This window comes from Terrapene carolina, unplaced genomic scaffold, assembly GCF_002925995.2.
Source record: "Terrapene carolina triunguis isolate 2854851 unplaced genomic scaffold, T_m_triunguis-2.0 Scaffold34029, whole genome shotgun sequence".
NCBI lineage: Eukaryota > Metazoa > Chordata > Testudines > Emydidae > Terrapene > Terrapene triunguis.
The window spans coordinates 3,033,777-3,058,369 of NW_020698380.1; the positions used below are offsets into that span (position 1 = coordinate 3,033,777).

Below are 24,593 nucleotides of genomic sequence, written 5' to 3' on the forward strand. Positions count from 1 at the left end.
GAATCATTTATTTATTTATTTATTTATTTATTTGTCTCAGGGTTATTTTCCTAGTGCATTGTTGTTAAGGCTGTTATTACTATTTCTGTTAATAAAGTATGGGTTTGTTTGTTTTTTAATAAAATGAATAGGTCTGTATGCATAGTTAGTGGAGAAGCAGCAAGTAACTTTTTAAAAAAAATATAGCTTTTTAACAAAGATCTTGCTAAATTTTTCCTTTCTTTCTAATATCAAAATGCTGGTGAAACAAAAGCTCAAAGAACTATTTCGCTACTGTTTATCAATTGTCCATAGACAAGTACCATTGATGGGCCCAGTTTTCAATTCCATGCCCATCAAAATTCCTATGGAAATCTGTGAGACACCATTGCTCAAGCAATGTAGGATTGAGCAATGGTTATAGAACAGGGGTAGGCAACCTATGGCATGCGTGCCGAAGGCGGCACGTGAGCTGATTTTCAGTGGCACTCACACTGCCCGGGTCCTGGCCACCGGTCCGGGGGGCTTTGCATTTTGATTTAATTTTAAATGAAGCTTCTTAAACATTTTAATAACCTTATTTACTTTACATACAATAATAATTTAGTTCTATATTATAGACTTATAGAAACAGACCTTCTAAAAACGTTAAAATGTATTACTGGCACGCGAAACCTTAAATCAGAGTGAATAAATGAAGTCTCGGCACACCACTTCTGAAAGGTTGCCGACCCTTGGTTATAGAATAATATAAGCAGTATCTGGGCGTTTAGGTTATATTTAGGAACTAAACATACCAGTGTACAGAAAAATACATTTTAAAAAGTAATGAAAAAAACAAAATGTTCTTCAATTTCCAGGAGATTACACAGAGAAGCATGATTAGGAGTTATTAGCTCTCTTTGGGTGGCAAGTCTGAGTCCAACTGAGGTGTCAGTAGAGGCGGTTTTGCAACAAATTGATAAATTGGAGTACAAAATCTCCAGAATCAGCTGCTATTCACCCAAGAGTTCTGATGGAACTCAAATATGAAATTCCAGAACTAACAACTGTGGCATGTTAACCTATTGCTTAAACTAGCCTCTGAACCAGATGACTAGAGGGTAGCTAATGTAATGCTGATTTTTAAAGACGGCTCCAGGGGTGATCCTGGCAATTACAGACTGCTATGCCTAACTTCAATACCAGGGAAATTGGTTGAAACTATAGTAAAGGACAGAATTATTGGACACATAGATAAACACAATATGTTGGAAGGGTCAACATGGCTTTTTTAAAGGGAAATCGTGCCTCCTCAATCTATTAGAACTCTTTGAGGATGTAACAAGCATGTGGACAAGGTTGATCCAGTTGATGTAATATGCTTGGACTTTCAAAAAGCCTTTGACAAAGTCCCTCACCAAAGGCACTTAAGCAAACTAGGCAGTCATGGGATAAGAATGAAGGTCATTTTATAGATTAGTAACTGGTTAAAAAAATAGAAAACAGGGTAGGAATGAATGATCATTTTTCAGAATGGAGAGAGGTAAATAGTGAGGTCCCCTAAGGATCTGTACTGGGACCTGTGCTGTTCAACATGTTCATAAATGGTCTGGAAAAGGAGCTGAGGTGGCAAAATTTGCAGATAATACAAAATTACTCAAGATAGTTAAGTCCAAAGCTGACTGAAGATTTACGAGGGTATCTCATATAACTGGGTGACTGGGCAACAAAATGGCAGATGAAATTCAACTTGGATAAATGAAAAGTAATGCGCATTGCAAAAAAATAATCCCAACTATATATACAAAATGTTGTGGTTTAAATTAGCTGTTATCACTCAAGACCTTGGAGTCATCGTGAATAGTTCTCTGAAAACATCTGCTCTATGTGCAGCAGCCGTCAGAAAAGCTAACAATGTTAGGAACCATTAGGAAAGGGATAGATAATAAGACAGTAAATATCATAATGCCACTATATAAATCCATGGTACACCCACACCTGGAATAGTGTGTGCAGTTCTGGTTGCTCCATCTAAAAAAAGATTAGAATTAGAAAAGGTGCAGAGAAGGGCAGCAAAAATGATTAGGGGTATGGAACAGCTTCCGTATGAGGAAAGATTTAAAAAGAATGGGACTATTCAGTTTAGAAAAGAGATGACTAAGAGGAGCTATGATAAAGGTCTATAAAATCATGAGTGGTCGAGAGAAAGGGAATAGGGAAGTGTCACAGGGTGCTCCACTCACTGCTGTGCTGGCGCCTCCTCCTGATCACTCTGGGGATTAACACTTGAGGTCAATGCCCCTGTCTGTGTTTTGCACACCTTCGCTCTGCCTCTCCCTCTCGCTTGCAGCCCCTCTCTAAGCCCCAGGAACCACAGTGTCCTCTTTGTGACTATGTGACTGACCCCTCCGGCCGGGTCAGTCAGTGTTCTCCGCGCCCCCCCCCCCCCCCCGGGGCAGCAAAGATCCTTCTCCCTAGCAGTTCTAGTCAGTCTTCCTTTCCATTGTCTCGGTGCCACTCCCTCAGTGGCTGGTAGGGGAACCGTGGCCCGTGCTCTACTTCAGGTTCCAGTCCAGGGACCCTCAGCTCAGGAGTTCTTGGCTTTCTTCTACCAGCCCTCACTGCTCCTTCCCTGGACTGCTTCCTACTATTCCTTGTTTCCCCCCTATTCTAGGAGTACCAGCTCCAAAACTTCCTCCCTCTTCCCAGGGAGTGACTGCCCCTTTCCCAGCAGCCCCCTTCTATTGCCAGCTACCTGGTTTTATAGGCCCAGTCTGTTCCTGTCCAGCTGAGCCTGCTTTCAGTTAGCTCCCTGGCTCCTCCTCCAGGTCAGCCTATGGAGTTAATTGGCCTACTTGTCCATCTAAACGTCTGTCAGTCCTGTGTGGGATGGACTCTCTATCATAGGAAGTGTTATTTATCCCTTCACATAATACAAGAACTAGAGGTCACCTGCTGAAATTAGTAGGCAGCAGGTTTAAAACAAACAACAAAAGGAAGTACTTCTTCACATAACACACAGTCAACCAGTGGAACTCATTGCCATTGGATGATGAGAAGGCCAAAAGTATAAGTGGCTTCAAAAAAGAATTAGATAAGTTCATCAATGGCAATTAGCGAAGTTGGTCAGGGACATCACCCCATGCTCCAGAAGTCCCTAGGCCTCCAACTGCCAAAAGCTGGGAATGGACGACAGGGTATGGATCTCTTGAAATTGCCCTGTTCTGTTCATTCCCTCTGAAGCACCTGGAATTGGCCACTGTCCAAAGACAGGACACTGGGCTAGAAGGACCATTGGTCTGACCCAGTATGGCAGTTCCTATGTTCTGTCCTGTCCAGTGTCCTGTCTATGTAAAGTTTTTTCTAATACTGATACCTCAATTTTCCTTAGCTCATTTTCATCTCATTTATATTAAATATATATTTTTTTACCACCCTAAGCAATTCCTCACCCTCTTTGGTGTTATCCCCTTCAAATACATCTCTTGTAAAATTTTCTGGCCCCACTCAGTCTTCTTTCTGCTTTCAATAAAAGGATCTGGACAGATGATCATTAATTTGTGCCCTTCTTATTCCCTCAATTACTGTGCTGTCTGTTATACCCTGGTGGAGAACGAAGATGCTGATGCTGTTATATGCATATGCTGTTATCACCTGCACAAATTGCTTTGCTACCACAATATAACAACTTCTCCATTGATTAGGCTAAGGACTGGGTGGGGTGGGGAGTGTGAGTGGTATTTTCTGCCGTCAGCATGGGATATCTTCCTGCTATTAAGCAATAAGGGAGACCATTAAGAAAGCACTAAATACCATTTGTGAAAGATTAGAAAAGAAAGTTACCCTGTATACAGACTGCATGCTTTGTGATGCTGGCAGACCAGTTGCCAGCTCGTGCCAAGACCCCAGGCCTTACTGAACGCTGACAAACGCATAGCTGGAAACTAGTCTGGCCACCTGTGTGTTCGCATTGTTAAAACAGATGTTAAGTTTATAAGAATGTGTTTAGTGTTTGGACTTTGAAGTGCGTGTGAGTGGCTGCACGCATTAATCTCACTTATCATATCTGTACCCCATGCTATAAGGTAATATTTAAATATTTGCTTTGTAACTGGAAACATCCACAGTCAAGAGAGAAGCATTACCAAGTGTGAAATCCTGATTTTCCACAAGAGGTGCCGTCATCTGCCCAACAAAAGAAGGCCTATAGATAAGGCTAAGATTATGTTACGGAGATCACGGAATCCATGACTCTTGTGACCTCCATGACATTTTCCACTTCAGCCCCAGGGCAACTGGGCTGGAGCTGTCAGCCGGCAGGGGCCCTGGAGCTCTGAGCTGTTGTGGGGGGACCCCGCAGCTCCGAGGTGCTGCGCATGGCGTGGGAAGAACCCCGAGCTCCGAGGCACTGTGCACGGCGTGGGAGGGGACCCTGGAGCTCCGAGACGGGGCCCCACAGCTCTGAGCCGCTGCAGGCATCTGGGGGACCCCACAGCTCCTAGCTGACGCTGATGTCAGGGGGACCCTGGAGCTCCCAGCCACAGCGGGTGCTGGATCCCTTCTTCCCCTCCCACAACAGGGCTGGGGATCAGCCCCATTTTGTCACAGTTATTTTTAGTTAAAGTCAGGGACAGGTCACATGCTTCCGTGAAATTTTGATTGTTGCCTGTGACCTGTTTATGACTTTTACTAAAAATAACCGTGACAAAATCTTAACCTTACCTATAGACACCAGACGAACCATTGTGGAACATCAGTGGACAAGACTTTGTTGATTGCTCCCGTTCCACCTCAAGGAAGAGGGGACATGCACAAACGCTTGTCCCATCACAGTTTGAACTCTGGGGGAAGAGAATGAAAATCTCTGACCAGAAGGAACTGTGTCACAGTGCAGCTTGGAATTTGGAGAGGTCAATATTTCTAAGCTTAAGCAAGGAATCCCCAAGCTGCTTAGCTTGGATTAGACCTAAAGAGCAGATAGAGGTTTCATATTACAGCAGTTTCTGTTACCTTTTGAAACCTAAGACTGTAACTCCTTTGTGTGTATATGTTTACCTGCTTTAACCTTGTAAATAACTATTATTTCTTTTTCCTAGTTAATAAATCTTTACTTAGTTTATTACACAATTGGCTACAAGCATTGGCTTTGGTGTGAGATCTGAGGTACAATAGACCTGGGATAAGTGACTGGCCCTTTTGGACTGGGAGTGACCTGAATATTGTGATTTTTTTGGTGTAAGGGACCATTTATCACAAAGGCGAGCTTGCCTGGGTGGCACAGTGCCCAAGAGGACTGTCTGTGACTCCTTGTTAAGGCTGTTATAGTCCTTGAGGAGTTCACATTTGATACTTGGTTGGTGAAATCTAATTATAGGGTTTGTGCCCTGGTTTGTAACAGTCTGCCCAGAGATTGGTACCCATGTTCATAAATCATTTAAGAGAGCATTAAATACTATTTGTGAAAGACTAGAGAAGAAAGTTAACCTGTATACAGACTCTGTGCTTCATAAAAAGTTTTGCAAACACAAATGATTCAGACCTGTTCACTCCTGCAGACTCTTGTTTGTCATTGGAACTGAGAACTTGTATGACTTTAGTTCATTCCTTACGCTGACCCTGTTCTTGAAAATATGCTGTGATGCCACACATGCATTTCTGATATTGCAATATTTCAATTTCCCAGACAGGTTGTAGAATACACAGTGAGTAAAGGTGACAGTAGAAAATATGGCACTGTAGGATTAATATGGCATGCAATTAAAAGCTTGGTTAAAGGGTAGTAGGGCGGTGGGGGCTTGAGTTTTTTTTTGTTTGCTTGTTTTTTGCTTTTTGAAAGTTTTTTTTTTTTTTTGCTCTGACATCAATGAAAACCTGAATTCTTTACCTCGTTTTTACCCTAAGACTAATATTGCAGTCAGATTTATGGCAAAACAAACATCTGATATAATATACAGTAGAAGCAAGTTTCCAAGATCTATACATTCAACTGCCCTGTGAAACCTGTTATTAGTGGCATTAGGCAATAATTTACAAAGGTGACTTAACTTAGTAAAGTCCCCACCCTCAAACAGGTGTAGCAGTGTAAGTATCAGTTTGTACTTCCTTGTTGCTATGATACTTTTAAGAAGCTACCATTCGCTTTGAATAGGGGGATAGAAATTTGTCAAATGAACTGATTCTTAGAGAGATTTCAGAACACTAACTCTTGTTTATGTGAAATGTGCAAATAGAGCTATTAAATAAATGTAACAACTTTTGAATCTGGTATGATGAACAATATAATATTTTTAGTAATTATTAGATGGTTCTCCCCCCCCCTCCCCAGCTCTTCTGTGTATTTTTTCAAAGGTGTTGTGCTAATGACGACATACACAAATAATCAGCTAGTAGTTTTAGTTGAAGTATGTTAACTGATGAAGATGGTACCTCTTCCATGGGGACTTTACTTGGGTCACTTCACAAATGTAGCCTCAAAGGAGATGGCTTGCCATCTCCCGGGGTACTAAGGTATAGGACAGTTTCTGCCTTGGGATGATTTTAGCAATGTCGGTAAACGAATCCGTAAATGAAGAGGAAAGCTTTGAACGTGACTGTGAAAATGAACACGGGCACACACAGAGGTTTCACAATGAAAACCTTGATATCTGGGAAGAAGGTACTTTTTATGTTCAGTCTAAAACTTTTTATGCTAATAAAATAGGGCATGAAATAGTTAATTTAAAGTGAATTTAGAGATTTTTCAGGGTTTTAAATCACATCTAGAAACAGATTGCCGTTCATTGGTTGGTTCCTGTGAGTGAAGGTTGTCGAGAAACTGTACTATAAATTAAATCTAAATAAGATGAGTCTTAATTTTGTGGGTTTAAAAAAAAAAAGTAAATATATTCAACAAATGTAGTTTGTCTAGCTCAAGTAGTAATTAGCTTTTAGAAATAAAAATTGACTTTCGAAATTCTTCTTTTCAAATATTTTTTCAACTACTTGTAGGTTAAATATTTTTGCTTTCCTCCCCACTTCCCTATGGCAGGTGTGTGTGTATGGGGGGTTATGGGGGAGAAGAGCAGAGTTGTGTGTTTGTTTTATGGTTACTTACGGTGGGTCAATTTTAGAACAAATGCAAACTTCAGACTTAATTATGGAATCCTAAGTATGTAAATTAAAATGTAGTGTGTTCATATCTCAGGATCTTAAGTTTTTAAAAAGTTATTTGTGATGGAACATGCATTGCAATGCAAGACAATCAAGAAGGCATGCCGGTAGTTTGGAGAGGGAATGCTGATGATTGTGTTAGTGCTGTCACTGGATTTTCAGTCTTGGTTTCCTGGCTGCTATGGAGACAGCATATTTTGCCCGGAGACTGGAGACAGGAGGTAGACAGGGTGCATCTTTGTCACTCAAGTGATCCCTCCAGCCAATTAAGCATTTGAACACTGCCTCATGTACTGTACTTGATACACTGAGCAAAACATATCATTGGTGTCATCTTACACGCTACAACATTCCCTCTGAAGCAGCAGCTTTATAGATGAATGCTGGCACTCCAAAGAACACTGTCCTGTCATGCTGCTGTCCAGAGACTGCAGGGGAGAACAACAGAGATTAAGGAGAAGAGTAGATTGAGTATGAAGAGAGTATTTTGTGGCCAGAATAATATTACCGTGATGGCCACAAGGGTGGGGGATGAAGCAAGACCATCTTGTCAAACACTCTGGTTTGTTTAAAAGGAGTTTTTTTAAAAAAAAGTTTCTCTTGAAACGTTTTAAGGGCAAACATGGTAATGCTTCTGTTGCATGGGACTTCAATTTGTGTGTTTCATGTGTTGTTGTTTTTTTAATCAAGTATATGCCTCTTATGATGCAGTACCACCTCTTTGCCCACCATTTGAATAAACAACCCTCCCCCTTTGCTATCTGAAGTTGCAAGAAAATGTTACGATATTCCTTCAACTTGTGGACAAAAGATTGTTTGTGTAAGAAAACATGGGTAAAAAAGGAAGCTTTAAAAGAACACATAAGTACCTGTGTAGTTTGTTAGAGAGGAGGCAGATGAGGACACAAGCACAAAATTCTACATCAAGAAGGAGAAACATCCAATTATTTCTTGCTAGTAAGCTGGCAGAAAAGGGAATCTGACAGATAATAGCCTATGTCTATGGGAACCGTTCACAGAGTGTTTGCTATGTGTTCCAAATTTCCTTCATCATGTTAAGGACAGTGAGTGATAGAGAGAGATGTCTGAGCGAAGGGTCTTTAGAGCTCCATTGCCCATCTGATTGAGAATGACAAGCAGAATGCTTCTGTTTGACTGTGTAGGTAATTTTGGTGTAGTGACTGATGTGGTTTATACAGCAATTTTTAGATGATGTGATGAATTGCCCTCATACCAGTTTCTGGTATACACCTCTACCTTGATATAACGCTGTCCTCGGGAGCCAAAAAATCTTACCGCGTTATAGGTGAAACCGTGTTATATTGAACTTGCTTTAATCCACCGGAGTGCGCAGCCCTGCCCCCCCCCCCCGGAGCACTGCTTTACCGCGTTATATCCGAATTCGTGTTATATCGGGTCGTGTTATATCGAGGTAGAGGTGTACTTAATAAGAACTTGTTTTATGTACTGGGAGCAATTAGTTACATACACTCCAAAAACCTTCAGCTAGATGTAGACACAGTACAGTGATAATCAGCAGCATGTTATTTGTATACTGTTACTTGTGGGACAACATATGTTCTTTGTTCAGGAAGTGGGGAAGGGTTGAGAATATTTCTCTGTGGGCTGACTACAGTGGAATTTTATGTAATGAACATGGCTTATAGTGACTGTTCCAGCTTTTATAGATAGAAAACGAACTTCTAAAAGCCGGCCCCTCTTTTTGCTGATTTGTGAGCCCCTCACCTTATGCTATTCAATGGTCTGGCAGACTGGATCAAGCTTATTTTCAAACATAGGAGACAATTTCAAAACTTTTTCCATGTCATTTAGCTGCAGATAAAGATTGTTACCTGTTTGGGAGTGCCAGTTAGAGGCTATTATTATTACTACAGTATATATTATTTATGTAACAATTGCATCCAGAGGCCTGAGTCAGGATCATGGCATGTAGCAGGGCCACTGAGATAAATGCTGAACAAATCCATATCATGACTCAAGCCAAGATTTTAAAAAATGACTAGTGATTTTGGAGGCAGTGATGTTGCTGGGCCCAGGTTGAGATCCTGTAAAGGGACCTGACTTTTTCAAAAATTGAACACTCATATGCTGAAAACTCAGACTCCATTAAGGAGTCTCAGGTTTGATCCTCAAATACTCAGGCACAGAAAATCACTTGTGGCTGCAGTCACTGCCCCAAAGAGCTGACAATCTAAGAAGAGAATTGACATAGTTGGGGGAGGAATACAATCAAATTTATATACATTTGCAATTTTAAATCTTTTCAAAGATATACGTAGGTGAAATAAATGCCCGCTAACCCCATCTACCACTCATGCCATTGTTTTTGGTTAATTTCTTACAGGTATTGAAGCGGATTTAGGTTTTTTACAGAAATTTGGAGGTTAGCAGGTTTAGGTCACTTCACAGAGAGCAATCCATGCCTAAGGGTCAGTGTATAAGGAGGTATGGAGTTCTGTGAGAAGATTCATAAGTTGCAAGGCCAAAAGGGGACCACTGTGGTCATGTAGTCTGACCTCCTGTACAACACAGGACATAGAACTTCCCCAAACTAATTCCCAGAGCAGATCTTTTAGGAAATCATCCAATCCTGTTTTTAAAATGGTCAGTGATGGAGAATCCACCACACCCCTTGGTAAATTGTTCCAGTGCTTAATTACCCTTGCTTTTAAAATGTATGCCTTATTTCCAGTCTGAATTTGTCTAGCTTCAGCTTGCAGGCATTGGATCATGTTATACCTCTCTCTGCTATATTGAAGAGCCCATTATTAAATATTCCCCTTGTAGGTACTTAAAACCGATCAAGTTACCCTTTAACTCTTTCTTTGTTAAACAAAATAGATTCAGCTCTTTGAGTCTATCACTAGAAGGCATGTTTTTAAATCCTTTAATCATTCTCACGGCTCTTATCTGAACCCTCTCTAATCTATCAACATCCTTCCTGCATTGTGGGCCCCAGAACTGGACACAGTATTCCAGCAGCAGTTTCACCAGTTTCAAATACAGAGGTAAAATAACCTCTCTACTCAGACTCAAGATTTCCCTATTTATGCTTCCCGGGATTGCATTAATTTTTTTGGCCACAGCATCACACTGGGAGCTCATGTTCAGCTGATTATTCACCAGTCTCCAAATCTTTTTCAGAGTCACTGCACCACAGGATAGAGTCTGGCATCCTATAAGTATGGCCCACATTCCTTGGTCCTGGATGTATATATTTACATTTAATCATATTAAAATATATATTGTTTGCTTGGGCCCAGTTTACCAAGCGATCCAGATCGCTCTGAATCAGTGACCTGTCCTCTTCATTATTTACCACTCCCCCAATTTTTGTGTCATTTGCAAATTTTGTCAGTGATTTTTTTTTCTTCCAAGCCATTGATAAAAATATTAAAAATATTAAATAATATAGAGCCAAGAACCAATACCTCCAGGACCCTAATGGAAACAGACCCCCTCAATGGCAATTCTCTGATTACAGTTACATATTGAGACCTATTAGTTAGCCAGTTTTTAATCCATTTAGAGTGTGCCATGTTAATTTTATATCATTCTAATATTTTATTCAGAATGTCATGTGGCACCAAGTCAAATGCCTTATGGAAGTATAAGTATATTACATCAACACTGTTACCTTTATCAACCAAACTTATAATCTCATTTAAAAAAAAACCAAAAATCTACTCTCAATGTAGTAGAGGAAAACTCTTCCAATGCATACCCTGCCTTAGGGGGGACTCTACAAAATGGCTACCATCTCACACTTTTGTGCCCCCTCCCATGCCCTAATTGTTTCCCAAACCTTTCGCCTGTTTAAGCATGAATAATATAACACATCATTAGTTTGCTGTATTTGAGACCTTAATATTGGAGCCTCCATGGAGCCAAGCTGTTAGAACACTCTGTGGGTGAACTGTGGTTGTAAGCTCCCTTTAAACCACATCAAAAAAAGATTCTGTCTGTCTGTCTTCCATAAACCCATACTGATTGGATTAATTACATTATCCTCCTTTAGTTTATTATTAATCAAGTCCCTTATCAGTCTTTCCATTATCTTGCCTGGGTTCAATGACAGGCTGACAGGCCTGTAATTACCTGGAACGTCCTGTTTATCCTTTTTAAAAATCGGCACATCCGCTTTCAGCTTTTTATATTCATTACTATCAACTTCCCCTTTCTTCCATTTGTTTTATGTATACAGAATTGTTTTTTTACAGCTGCCTTCACTTCCCCTCTAAACCAGGTTTTTAACCAGCACAGCCTCCTTCCTCAATTGTGGGATTGTGGCTTTTTGGGCATTATAGTAAGGTGTTCTTAAATTATTCCCAGTTATCATTCACATTTGTCTGAGTAAGTTCTTTTTCCCAGCTGATATGGCTCATACATGACCAACTAATGATAAGACTGGAGGCATTGGGGGAGCAGAAGCAGCAGCAGGTTGTGGACAATGCTGAAAGAGTCTAGAGTGGATAAATAGGAAGGAGGGGTAGAGTTGTGAAGGGCCTTGATGGTGAGGACAAGATGCCTGCACTTAATGAAGGTGAAACGGTTTAGAAAGTAGAAAGGATTCATATGGACGTGATGTGGCCAGAGTGGTGGGCAAGAAAGAGGATCTTAGCAACTGCATTTTGTCTGGACCTGAGGTGGATGATTGGGGCTGTAGGAAGGGTAGAGAGGAGGAGTCTAGGATAGTCAAGACCCAGGTGATGAGGCCTTGGACAAGAGTTTTGGCTCTTTGGGTGTAAGGAAGAGAATAGATCTCAAATGTTATCATGGAAGAACTGACACAACCTAGATGTTGGGGTAAGAGAGAGGCAGGTGGTGATGAATCCCAGGTTGGCCAGTCTGAGTGCCAGGGAACATTGTGGTGGTATCAAAAGTAACCGAGAATAGGGAGAATTGTGAAGGATATCCAGGATGAGATATCAGAGAGAGAGGTCATGAGTGGACAGGTAACTTGAGTGTCATCATCCAGGAGCAGCTGAGATGGTTCAGAGGGAAGATGTGATTGGAGAATAGGAAAGGGTCAAGACCTTAAGACCCCCATGAATTGTGGGACATGGGAGGAAGAGGATTCATTGAAGGAGTGATTACAAAGGCAGGAGAATAAACCTGGATCGATGGAATCAGGAACCAAGAGCGGACAAGATTTCAGAGAGAAATGTAGGATTGTCAGTGTCAAACAAGACATAGGTTGAGAAAGATGAGGATGGAGTACAAGGATTTAGCCAGGGAAAAACCTGGGAGAGCAGTTTCAGTATAGTGGAGGAGGTCCAGAATGGAGCTAGAGGAGAAGAATATTAGACAATGGTTCTAAAGGGTGCATCCAGTAAGATTAGTGGTGAAGGGAGATGGGAGCAGTAGTTGGAGAGACAAGTAGCATCAAGGCAACACAATTGTTTTTGTGGCGGGGGGGGAGGCTAGGGCATGCTAGTGATGGGGAAGAATCCAGAAGAAAATAAAAGATGCAGAGGAGCGAGAGTGAGAAAGCAAGTGGATCAAGGGAGATGGGGTTAAGAGACAGGTAGAGAGCAGAGCAGAAATCTGTGTCGGTGATGGGTGAGAAAGAGGAAAAATTTCTGGAAGAGACAAGGAAGGAAGCTGATCTTTAGTGTGAAAAAGTCAGTACAATCTTGTACGGAGAGGAAGGGAGGAGAGATGCGGGAATGTTTCTAGAAGGGAGGCAAAAATAGCAACATAAGTGGCTGGGAGGGAATCAATGGGGCTGGAAAACCAGACATCTGACTGACCTGTTTGGTATTAAAATGCCTTGCAGAACTTGCTGTTCTTGTGCAGGTCTGATTTGAGAAGTTTCACTGTTTTATGGACCTGGGTCATTTGGATGTAACTGTCCAAATTAGAGGTTTCCCAAATCAGTTTCCATAAACAGGATTCCACTCTAGTTTTGAAGACCTGAGCAATTGGAAACTGAGGGCTTGTCTTCACTATCGTGGAGATCAGCGCTGTTGCAATCGATGCAGTGGGTGTCGATTTAGCAGGTCTAGTGAAGACCCGCTAAATTGATGGCAGAGCGCTCTCCAGTAGACTCTGGTTCTCCAGCTCCCTGAGAAGAGTAAGGTAAGTTGACCGGAGACCATCTCCTGTCGACACAGTGTAGTGAAGACACTGCAGTAAGTCGACCTAAGCTACGTCGACCCCAGCTATGTTATTCACATAGCTGGAGTAACGTAATTTAGGTCGACTTACCCCAGTAGTGTAGACAAGGCCTGAGTTCCAAACACAGAGAAGTCAGTACAAGCAGAACCACCTTTTGTCCTCCCATGAATCCTCCTTATCTTGTTAATCTTGCTCCTGTGGCTGTTGTCAAAGTTACTTCAGCCTTTTGGACTTGACATTAATGAGAGAAGCAAGAGAGAGACATTCAGGATGACGGTCTTTGTTGAGTTCTGTGATTCTCTATGTAGTAGAGGAAAACTCTTCCAGTGCATATCCTGCCTTAGGGGAACGCTACAAAATGGCTACCATCTCACACCTTTGCGTGCCCCCTCCCCCATGCCCTAATTGTTTCCCAAACCTTTCACCTGTTTAAGAATGAATAATATAACACATCATTAGTTTGCTGTATTTGAGATCCTAATATTGGAGCCTCCTGGAGACAAGCTGTTCGAACACACTGTGTGTAAACTGTGGTTGTAAACTCCCTTTAAACCACATCTTAGGTGGAAAAATTAGAACTTCTACAAATTTCAGAGGAAGAAATAATTGCTCCTTAGTATAAAATTGCATTGTAAACTGCACAATTAGACTGTCAGCAAGCATAGAATGTGATTATTATTTTGTTTTATTTTGACCTGTGTGTTGGTGGTATTGCTTATAGAATTTGTAACTTAGAGGGAAAAAATAGCTGCTGTATCTACTTGCTGACTGTGACTTGACAATGGCTAGGCAGTTGATGTGCTGTGACCACAGTTTTATTACTCTAATAGTTTTTTCACTGCCACGTGGTGATCTCCCCCACTGTTATATCCACCTATTACCTCTTGTCTTGTACTTTGAATCTAAGCATTTTGAGGCAGTTATTCTCTTTGTTATGTGGGTGCATGGTGCCTTGAACAATGGAACCCTGAACACTAATGGATGTCTCTAAGGACTACCACAATACAAATATTTAATAATAATAATGTTTTTCTAAACAGCGAATGACTGGCTTGCAGCATTTCAGGGGTGGGAAGTGTTTTTGTCCAATGATAAGAGTTTTGTTTTGTTGTAGATTTAAGTTATATATATTGAGCATTGTCACTAGGCATGATACTATACAAGCACTGAGGAAGACCATTCCTTCACCTAAGGACTTCGTAATAAAAAACGGTGGTGAATTAGGATGTTGAGGGAAAGGAAGCAGAAAAGTATATGCAGGAAATGAGAGAAGTGAGGCTATAGAACCTGTTAGGTGCATATGTTCTATTTATTTTGACTTGTAACATCACACACAAATGTGCATCCAGAGCTCTGTGCACCCATGACAATCTTTGAAAATATGCAGCTATACAAGTATACTCATTCAGTCACTCCCCCGAAAACATGCCCTGACAACTGCAGAATTGAAGCAACCAGCCTCACCAATTTCCCTCTTCCTTAAAAGCTACAGAGAAAAGTCGAGTCTTGCAGTGTATAAAGGCTTGTTGACATCATCTGATGGCTGTTTTGGATCAAAGTGGGGGACGACGGTGAATTCCACAGATAGGATCACTGAGATTGAGTTGCAAAGGATATATACATGGCAGGGCTTGAAAAATCCCACATCCACTCCTTCACGAGAATGAGAAGCTTTCTCTGGGCACTGTTGGGACATAAGCTGTCTACTCCTGTAGAATTTAAGCTTCAATTTTAAAAAGTGTTTCTACCCTTCAGTTTGCAAAAATAACCTTTAAAGAGTGAAATTAATATAAACCAATGTAGTGTTGTGCTTCTGAGTTTATTCCAGTGCCTCTGTTCCTGCTTATTTGCCAAGCAGTAGCAGAGTGTAACTGAACACAGTTTGACTGTTGCTATGTAAACCCTGTGTGCAGCATTTATAATGGTCAGGAATCACCTTCAGGCTTCTGCTGTTTTGAGAAGCTCTGAGCAGCAGCAGAAAGTGGCTTTGGAGCTGTTCTTGAGGGAGGACCTCTCAAAAACAGAGGCAGGAAGAGAATTAGAATAGCATAGGCCATCCTACCTCCCAGGAGTCAGAGGAGAGAGGGTGTGAGAGAGAACAAGAGACAGAAAGTTTCTTCACTTTTCCAGCAACTAGAAGGAGATGTAGCTTAAAATTTACCAGACACCCAGCCTCCAGAGGTTCAGAGATGGACAGTACTCTATTATTGTTAATAATTAATAAGAATAATTGTATTAGGGCTGTGTCCAAAGGCCCCAAATGGAACTGGAGCCTCATTATGTTAGACTCTTTGCAAACATGTCAGATGGCATGCTGCTACCTGTCCCAAAGCTCACAGTCTAATTCAAGACAAAAGGTACCAAGTCAGTTTACCCTGGGCATAATCTTAGTCCCCTTCCATTTCCCAGCAACTGGAATTGGGAATGTGAGGATTGAGGAAAGAGCAGGTTGGCTTCCTCAGCAGCCCTTTATTCTTCCCTCTCTCCTTTCTTTTAAAATCTTCCTCAAACTATTAGATATTTGGTAAATTTCCCAAGCCCCGTCAGATGGTGTACTAGATGGAGATTTTGATATAAAGAATAAAGTACACATCTTCCTTCTTACATGCTTGAGAATGCAAATACCTCAGGCACCCCACCCTAATTAAAGATTCAAGCCCTGTCTTTACTGGGCATTGCTCCTTCCTTCTGAGTTATTGCATGTCCAAAACCTGGTCTCCTGGGGACTTTACCATTTATTAGTCTTTTAACGCCCCTGAAAGAAACATTGACACATACAGCCACATCCTCTTTTAAATTGGTATAAAATGTGGGAGAATATGAAGTTTTTGGGTTGTGTTTTAGAGCCTGTGCATGACAGGAATTCATGATCTCTATTGCAATTACTATATGTACATTTCATTATATGCATGTAAAACCCCCACAACTAAAACACAGCCCCAATGATTTTCATTAATCTGAGTCTGAGAGGATGTCTGTGATCTTCATGTATTTACATTTTTTGTGACACATAATAATGTTGCATTAAATCGTTGTCACCAGGATCCAAAGATGTTTTCTAAGCAACTGCCAAAATTTTGTACATAATTCTTTTTGTTCTTGGAATCCTGTGATTTCTTTTTCCTCACTTGAGTGACCATTTTATTGCCTAATATTTCTCTAACTCTGAATTGAGAGGTCTGAAGTGCATTTGACTTGGGTATTATGATTGTGTACTCACAGACATCAGCCCCTCCCTATCATGCTGAACAAAAATACTGCTGATTTGCCAGCATGGAAGAGGAGGTCAGTAATTATGCGCTGTGGGTTTTATATTACAGTGCACTGTCCTTCATTTGCCCTTTTCATATGGTTACAATAGTGTTAGAAGGCTAGTGTTCAACAGGTACTGGAACAAGCCAGATACCATATTCATTAGGGCAATATACTTTTAATTTACATATCTCATTGGCTAAAGCATAAAGTCAGGAGAAGTTCGTGTAATCAAAATATCTTTTTCTGTTCCCATCAGGCTTCTGTTTGTATTTGGTTCATGGCTTTGTTTTTTTTTCTCTTGTTGAAGCAATTAGTTTTATATTAAGCCTCTAATGTTCCTCCCCCTATGATGATACCAATTTCTTTAGCTTTTGTGACTGTAGTTTCCAATCTATTGAAGCGTGTCAGTACATTTGTAACCTTGCTGTTATATTCAAAGTCAAATTTCTTATCCAAAGCAGCAATCCTTGTTAAATGTATTGTTTTAGTCAATATTTCTCTAAAGGCTTTGGTTTATCCTACGTGGTGGTTCAGCTGGGTGTGAGGTTTCTGGAAGGGGATTAACTAAAACGGTAATGCTGCGGCCTTCAAGGTTGGGTCTTTGCCTGGAGTCTCGGGCCTGAATTTTCGTTTAGACTGGCTATTAAGAGAACTCAAATTGCACTTTGAAGGCCCTTAACACTGTCCAGAGTGATGTAACAGAGACTTCATCTAAATTTTGGTGGTTGCTCATATTTAATGAGGCCATAAAGCCATTGGTGATCAGTTTTTTTTTTTTATTTTTTTGTTTTTTTTAAACATTCTTTGTTCTTTGAGACCATTGTGTTAGCTTCTGGGACGTATTACCTGCTGTCAAAATTATATGTGTATGTGTATTTTTTTTATATATATAAATAAATTCAAAGGGAAGGTTGGACTTTGACTATCCCATATCTATTTGGGTGTTAAGACATTTATTGAAAATGATAGATTTTGATTTGTGTGCGCAAAAGACTGTTTCAGTCATGGATTGCGTGACTTTAATTGTCTTGACATTGCTGCTTAATAGCAAAAAGTGCTGATATCCTGCTTTTAAAGGTTGTGTAGCAAGTTCTTAAGAAATAGTTGAGTTAGCAACTGCACGTACCAGCCCTTATCAACCTTTCTCCCCGTCAAATGACCTGGCTCAGCCCATGGGAACACCACACTGTTATCTACTTGTTTGGGTTTTATCAAGATGATGATAGTTTTGCGGTCACTAGGGTGGTGTCATGTCTCCTTAGTCACAAACGGTGGCAGTGTTAGGGTTTGCTAATGACAATCCCAAACATTAATTTACCAACGTTGCTGAGGGAAAGTTATAGCCAAGGAAACTGTGTATGAACAGTTGTTTGGGATAATAAAATGTTGGTCTGTGTCAGTATTTACAGTTGGCATTTTAGATGTTGATTTATGTATTATCGTGTTGGAAACTGTTTTTATGGTTACATTAAACTTCTTTATGAATGGACATTTTAAAGTTACGTAGTTAATGCAGATCTCTTTTCTTTCTGTCATGTTTTCATGAAAAATTCTCTGTGCAATGATTACCCCAGTTTCCTGCTTCCTCTATGCTCCTGATTTTCGCAAATTAAAATATTTCTTGGCAGAAAACAGTTGGTTTCTGCAAACATGTAGTTTGTAAATGCAGCATGTTTATGTTTACACTGTAGCATATATTCATTCTGTGTTTCATTTTTATTCTCTTATCTAATCAGTTTTTGGGGGGTGTAAATTTCTGGCTATAAGCTTTTAGTTAGCACTTGCTAACTTTTTAATTAGGTTTAGAGTAGTGTAAGCTAAAATCCCTGATACTGCAAAATTTCTGCAGGCAGTCCTATGAAGTTCACTGGGATTGCTTACAAGGCTAAAAGTTAAGCATGTACCTAAATATTTACAGGATTTGGTCCTAAAATGCTTTGACATTCTGGGTTGGTAAGGCAACAGGATGCCTAATCAGCTACTATTTTTCTTCATTGGTGTATATCAGTTGTTGTCAGTTGTATGCCACCTAATCTGTGGCGTCAGGTTTAACCACCCAGCATGCAATTATTTTAAAGTAATTTGGACTTGATTTCTTTATACTGAATTAACCACCTTAGAACAATATCGCCCAAACTGTGCATCAGCCGTAATTGAAACTCTGTCAAAGATAAATCCACTTGTGAAGAATAGTTGCCTTACAGCAGTCTCCTCTACAGAAATCAATGTAATCAACTAATATAACTCTGTATTAACAGTCCCTTTTTTCCAGAATGGAATGTTTAAGCCATAAAAACATTGGTGGAGGGAAAAGAAGAGTTCATACGAGTAAAACAGGAGCTGCTGATCTTATTTTTCCAAATTTATTTGTGTTCTGTTTAGAAATCTCAATATCTCTGAGACTCAACCAAGGTCACTATGTCTCCTTCAAGAAAAAGTCATGTTGTCAGACAAAATTTTTCCCAAATTATTCAGCAGGGTAATAACACTGGTTTTATTTAAGTGTGTCACATCCATTTCAGTTATGAATTGCTTTAGATAGTAATACAACAGTCTTTGTGACATGCTTTAGTTACCAGATACATTACAAGGGCTATTATATTTAGGTCATTCAGAATCAGAATTGTGTATATATTTTATATGCACTATGCAGTCTTATATGATAGAGCCCAGTTTTGCCAACCTCACACAGAGCAGTATCTTCTATGAGCTGTCCCGTTGGTTCTACTTCAATAGGGACTAATGGAGTAAGACATGGCTCAATGTAAAGGTGACACAATGAGCCTTTGTGCATTTTGTTTGTTTGTTTTTACTTAAAATGTTTTTGCATTGAGTTTATAGTACTCGTTCATTGATTCTCTCTTAATGGTTTGAGAAGTTTATAAAGTTTTGTTGTGACTCCATCTTCCCCCTTAGACTTGCAAGACACACTTTAAAAAAAAATTTTTTTTTCAATTTGCATTTAATCAAAAGTAAATTTAACTGTTTTACACAGAAAATTCCAGGTTTGAGGCTCTGAATTTGTTTGTGTTGAACAGTTTAATATGTATGGACTTTAAAAACACTTCAGATTGATCATAAGGCCTTTAAAATTCCTAGGATTACAGTACATACAGGACCTGAAAAAAAATTGGCAAAAGCAAATGCCTGCTACAAAACAGAAATGCCAATCTTCTCAGTTCAATATGAAACACTAAAGATGAAATTTTTTTCTTGTTGAGTTCATTGTTTTCATAGTTCTTAATGTTTTCCCAAAACTTAAAATAATTCAGTAAACATATATAATTTAGATTAATTTTAGGATTAAAGTTTAAGATTCTTATTTTTTGCAAGTAATTCTTAATTTAGTTTAGTTTGAGTGGCAGATGTAATGAATTTACGTGTCTTGTTTTCCAACAGTTTTATGTGCTGAAAGAGTGGGCCAGATGACTAAAACATACAATGACATAGATGCTGTTACACGACTTCTAGAAGAGGCAAGTATTCTTTTACACAGCTGTTCACTTTATGACAAAGACGTAACATAGATTGTGAAAGAATCTGTGTTGATAGAAATTGCCCCATTTGTTTTCAGTCATGGTGAAACAAATATTCTAAATGTACAGTCACTACATCTCATTGGTAAGGGACATACCTTTATTAATAAAAGGTACTTAGTTTGTTTACATCATTTGTACAAATTCACTACGTGTTCATACATAGCTAAAGCAGATTTATCTCTCTATTGCCAGAATAGAAAAAGTGACATACCATACTGAATGATGTGAGGAAAAAAGTTAAGTTTTACATGAAATCATGATGTTGGCAGGGAGAGAGGGGAAGTGAGAGAGAGTGTATTTTTGTTTTTCAAATATGCACAGTATTATAAATGTTTTTTTAAACTAGAGCACATAAAGCTCGCAAGTATATTTATTATTTATATTATTTATAATATTTATTATTGATATCTCCGTGTTTATAATCTTTAGGAAAATATGTAGTTACCAATTGATAAACAAACCTCTCCTCCTCTCCCATGTACTTTTCTCTGCCCTGTCTCCAAGTTTTTCTTTATTGCATTCTGGTGCCTTTATATTTATATACCCACCATAATATATGGCCATTAATTTATTGTGATTGAGGCTAAACGTTTCAAGTAATAGCAGAGAGAGAAAAATGACCTACAGGATAAAATTTTTGTACTCACTAAATATCCTAATGACTTAATATTAATTGATCAAAACGAACTCTATTTTTAAAGTATCAGAGGGGTAGCCGTGTTAGTCTGGATCTGTAAAAAGCAACAGAGAGTCCTGTGGCAGACTACATCTGTTAGTCTTAAAGGTGCCACAGGACTCTCTATTTTTAAAGTAAATGTAAGCAAATATTTTTGGAAATTATGTTTGCAAGGCATTATTCAGATGAAGATTAACAATGCGGTCTTTGTTCTTGACAGTTTAGAACTTAAAACTTAGTATTTTGGTCTGCTTCATATTGTGGTAATGCTGCATTTGTTTCACACTACAAAGCTCTCTTAGTACAGCAGACCCATTTCATGCGGTGCTAACCCAAAGTACCTGAACTGGTGCATTCTTTGACCAGGAAGCTGCAAAGGAATAAGCGTGAACGCAAGTGCCTGCATTAGTGTATCTTGGTTGTAGAATTGAGGCCTTTGGTTATGCTTTCACCTGAAATCTTTAAAAACAGTTTCCTATGTACTATTCATGTTAAACCCCAGATACTTCACTTACAATGATTATATCTGTAGCACGCCATTTATAACTGTTCTAATTACTCTTGTATTATGCATACACGTCATGCTCTTTTTGCTTATTCATTTGCTTAGATTCATTTGCATGGTTTTGTAAGCAGGTATTATATCCATCTGGAAACTTACAAATATCCCCAGGTTTTCTTTGAATATGAAAATTTCTTAAATTCTCTCCTAGCCCTAGAGGCACGTGGTGGTTCTTTGTTTACATAGGGCTGTAGCCAACACAAAATCATTTGTGTGCCTGCCTGGTGGCTGTTCTGAGGTGGTAGTTCCTTCCATCACCCCTTCTAGTAGTGGCAGAGCTGGTCATTCTGCATCTGCCCAAGCCTGTCTCCTCCCTGAGTCCACAAAGCTTGATTTCTATAGAGCTGTAGCAGTCTAGCCCCTGTGAACAGTGTGGGATGCACTGAGCCAACAGTCTAAAGCAGAGGGAGTTCTTTCCTCTCTGTCTGGCTATTAAAAAGGCCATGTGACCTGACAATGGTGCATCTTTTGCTAAATTCTCTAATGTTGCTCAGTGAGAGAATATATGAGGGTCATTGAGCCAAAGTTTCTTGTTAAATCTCTTTTTCTCATACGCACATGTGTGGGCGTACACTCCTCTCCCCCAAATGGTGACGGTAAGGAGGGACTCCTCCAATTCGATCTGACAAGTCACAGTATCTGTGTGTATTTATCCTTCACAATCTTTAATGTATTTATCCTCACTCCTGGGAGGTAGGGAAGTGCTATTATCCCCATAATTCCAAATTGAGACCCAAAGGGTATGTCCACACTGCAATTAAAAACCCATGGCTGGCCCGTGCCAGGTGGCTTAGGTTTAAGGGGCTGTTTAATTGCAATGTAGATGTTCGGGCTTGGGCAGGAGCCCCGGCTCTGGGATCCACAGGGCCCTTCCTTCCTCTCTGTAGTTCTATCTGCTGCAAATATTTTTCTTTCATTTTGATCTTGTGCAGTGGGCCAGCTGTATATGCTGGCCTATTACACACCATTAGCATATTTTGTATGGCCTTCTGGAACTTTCATGGTCTGGAAGGCCATGCATAATTTTGGCTGGATAGGGCCCTTGGTTTCTAATGCAAAAGTAGACTTAGCTTGACATATTGGAAATCACTTAGTTTGCAGATCTGGTAGTGCTGTCTCTATCTTAAATTATTTAAGAATTATATCAGCACTGGTAATTGCTATCTACTTTTCTACTCTTCTACTGCATGGAGACACTTGAAATACATGACATTATTGTGAACCCATGTCACTGGCAATGAATCACTAGCTTCTTTTCATAGACTTTGTCTTTATCATCCATATTACAGTCAATAAATGTTAGTAATATTGAGTGTGACAGTTGTCAACCAAAATAAACAAGCACATAATAGCTACTTTTAGCAAATAAACTGAAAGGGATAAATTTAGTTCTCAGAGGAAGGAACTGAGCAAGAGGAGAGAAGGATATACCAGGAAATTGGCACCATTACTGCACGTAGACTTTTACAAATGTAACACAGTAAAAATGCATCTTGGTAATTCAAAATCATATAAGTGCTGCAAAGTTGACACCCTAAATTCATTGCCCTGTCCAAAAGGGCTCACTCTCTAATGCCTTGGTCCTGCTGATACTTGGGCATGTATTTTACATCAATTAGGACTACTTCTGTTTAATGTTAGGCATGTGCGTTAGCAGGATCAGGTCCCCAATCTGTAGTATATTTAGCATGGTTTACTGTCCACACAGGGTAGGGCTGGTCCTGTGTGTGTGAGCAAGGGAGGAGAGGGTGTAGAGAACCTCCTCCTGTAACCGTGGGCACTTGGATGGAGGAAGCAGGATGTCTTTAGACTTGTGTGACTGATGGGCTAGCCAACCCTGGGGAGGGGAGGGGCATGCTAACAGAGCTGGCCCAATCCAGGGGGATGGTAATGCACATTGCACCCTTTCAAAAGGTGGTATGGCTGCTACATCTGAGTTCTTTCATCAAGGGTTTTTGCCACCCCAAGCGGCGGGGGGAAAAAAAAAAAGCCGCGATCGCAATTGCACTCCGGCAGCAGCTCCACCGCGCCGCTTTCTTCTTTGGCAGGAATTCGGCGGCAGGTGCTTCCCTCTGAGAGGGACTTGCTGCCGAACAGCCCGACGTACCGCCCCTTCCCCTTGGCCGCACCAAGCATCTGCTTGCTGGGCTGGTGCCTGGAGCCGGCCCTGCTTTCATCTCCACATCTCCAGGAGTTCCTTCAGAGCCCCCACAGGCATGTTGGCTGGATCAACTCCCTTTAAGTATACCACCTGTATCCCTATCTGAGTGCAGGAGGCAGTGACTTAAAGCTATAGTTTGGCCTACTTGACTTTAATATAGTCACCTCTATTTCTGAAGCTATCAGAAGATCGTATAATACACATTCACAGCTGCTGCTTAAATTTTACACTTACTAGAATTCGTTTTCAAGTGGAGCAGAGGAGAAACCGAGAAGCACGTTAGCATATCCAAGTGTATTCTGTCTGCTTATATCTGTGCTTTGCTGTGCTTTCAGAGCTCTTAAAATATAATCTGTAATGCTCCTTGCAAGCTCTCTACCAAAAGGTGCAAAGAAAAAAGAGCTGGAATTAGATTTGCTTCGATTAACATTTTTACATTAGACAGTAAGGCTATGCTTTCATCTGTACGGTTCATTAACTGTACATGTCAATTTTTCTGGATTATGTAGGTGTAGTCTAAGCAGGAATAGGACAAGAAAATGAGCAAAAATTGTTGGTTTCTTTGTTTTTGAAGAATATTCATTCTTTCCTTTTTTCTAGCACAGATTTAACCTTTTTTGACATTGGAGAACCAGTTATTTTCTAAGTGAACAAAAACATTGGAAATCAATGTTCTTTTCTTTCCCTTTTACAGAAAGAGCGGGATTTAGAATTAGCTGCTCGAATTGGCCAGTCATTGTTAAAGAAGAATAAATCACTAACCGAGAGAAATGAATTCCTTGAGGAGCAAGTAGAGCATATCAGGGAAGAGGTAAGGTCATACACATGTGTGCTGTCGCTACACCTAATGATGCTGTGGGTCCAGAAAAACTCTTCTCTCTAGCTTTAGCTTGTGCGTAGTTAACTTTCTGATTACTTGTGTATAGGATGCCAATCTGAACGATAGCGATTCTAATAGAATATTGTACAAAGTTCATTCTACAAATATGATTGATGAGATCATTCGGCCTACAGGGCTCAAAAAAAAAAGGGGGGGGGGAATTTTAAGAAAACTATGGGCCATTTGATTTTGCGCCACCTCAGGCCAAATTCTTTGCTTAAACATATTTGTCCCCATTTTATTTTGCTTCATCCCCCCGCACTTTCCTC

The 24,593-nt window shown here is 40.1% G+C and overlaps 1 protein-coding gene across 3 annotated transcripts in view; it reads left to right on the forward strand.

The window, feature by feature from the left end:
• Nucleotides 1-24,593, forward strand: part of LOC112119304 (trafficking kinesin-binding protein 1) — a 116,591-nt gene that overhangs the window by 53,275 nt on the left and 38,723 nt on the right. For all 3 annotated transcript variants that reach the window (XM_024217913.3, XM_024217915.3, XM_024217916.3), the window contains exons 3-4: nt 19,906-19,982; nt 24,139-24,255. In XM_024217913.3, coding sequence (XP_024073681.1) covers nt 19,932-19,982; nt 24,139-24,255 — 168 coding nt within the window. In that variant the 5' untranslated portion in view covers nt 19,906-19,931. The remainder of the gene's footprint in view (nt 1-19,905; nt 19,983-24,138; nt 24,256-24,593) is intronic.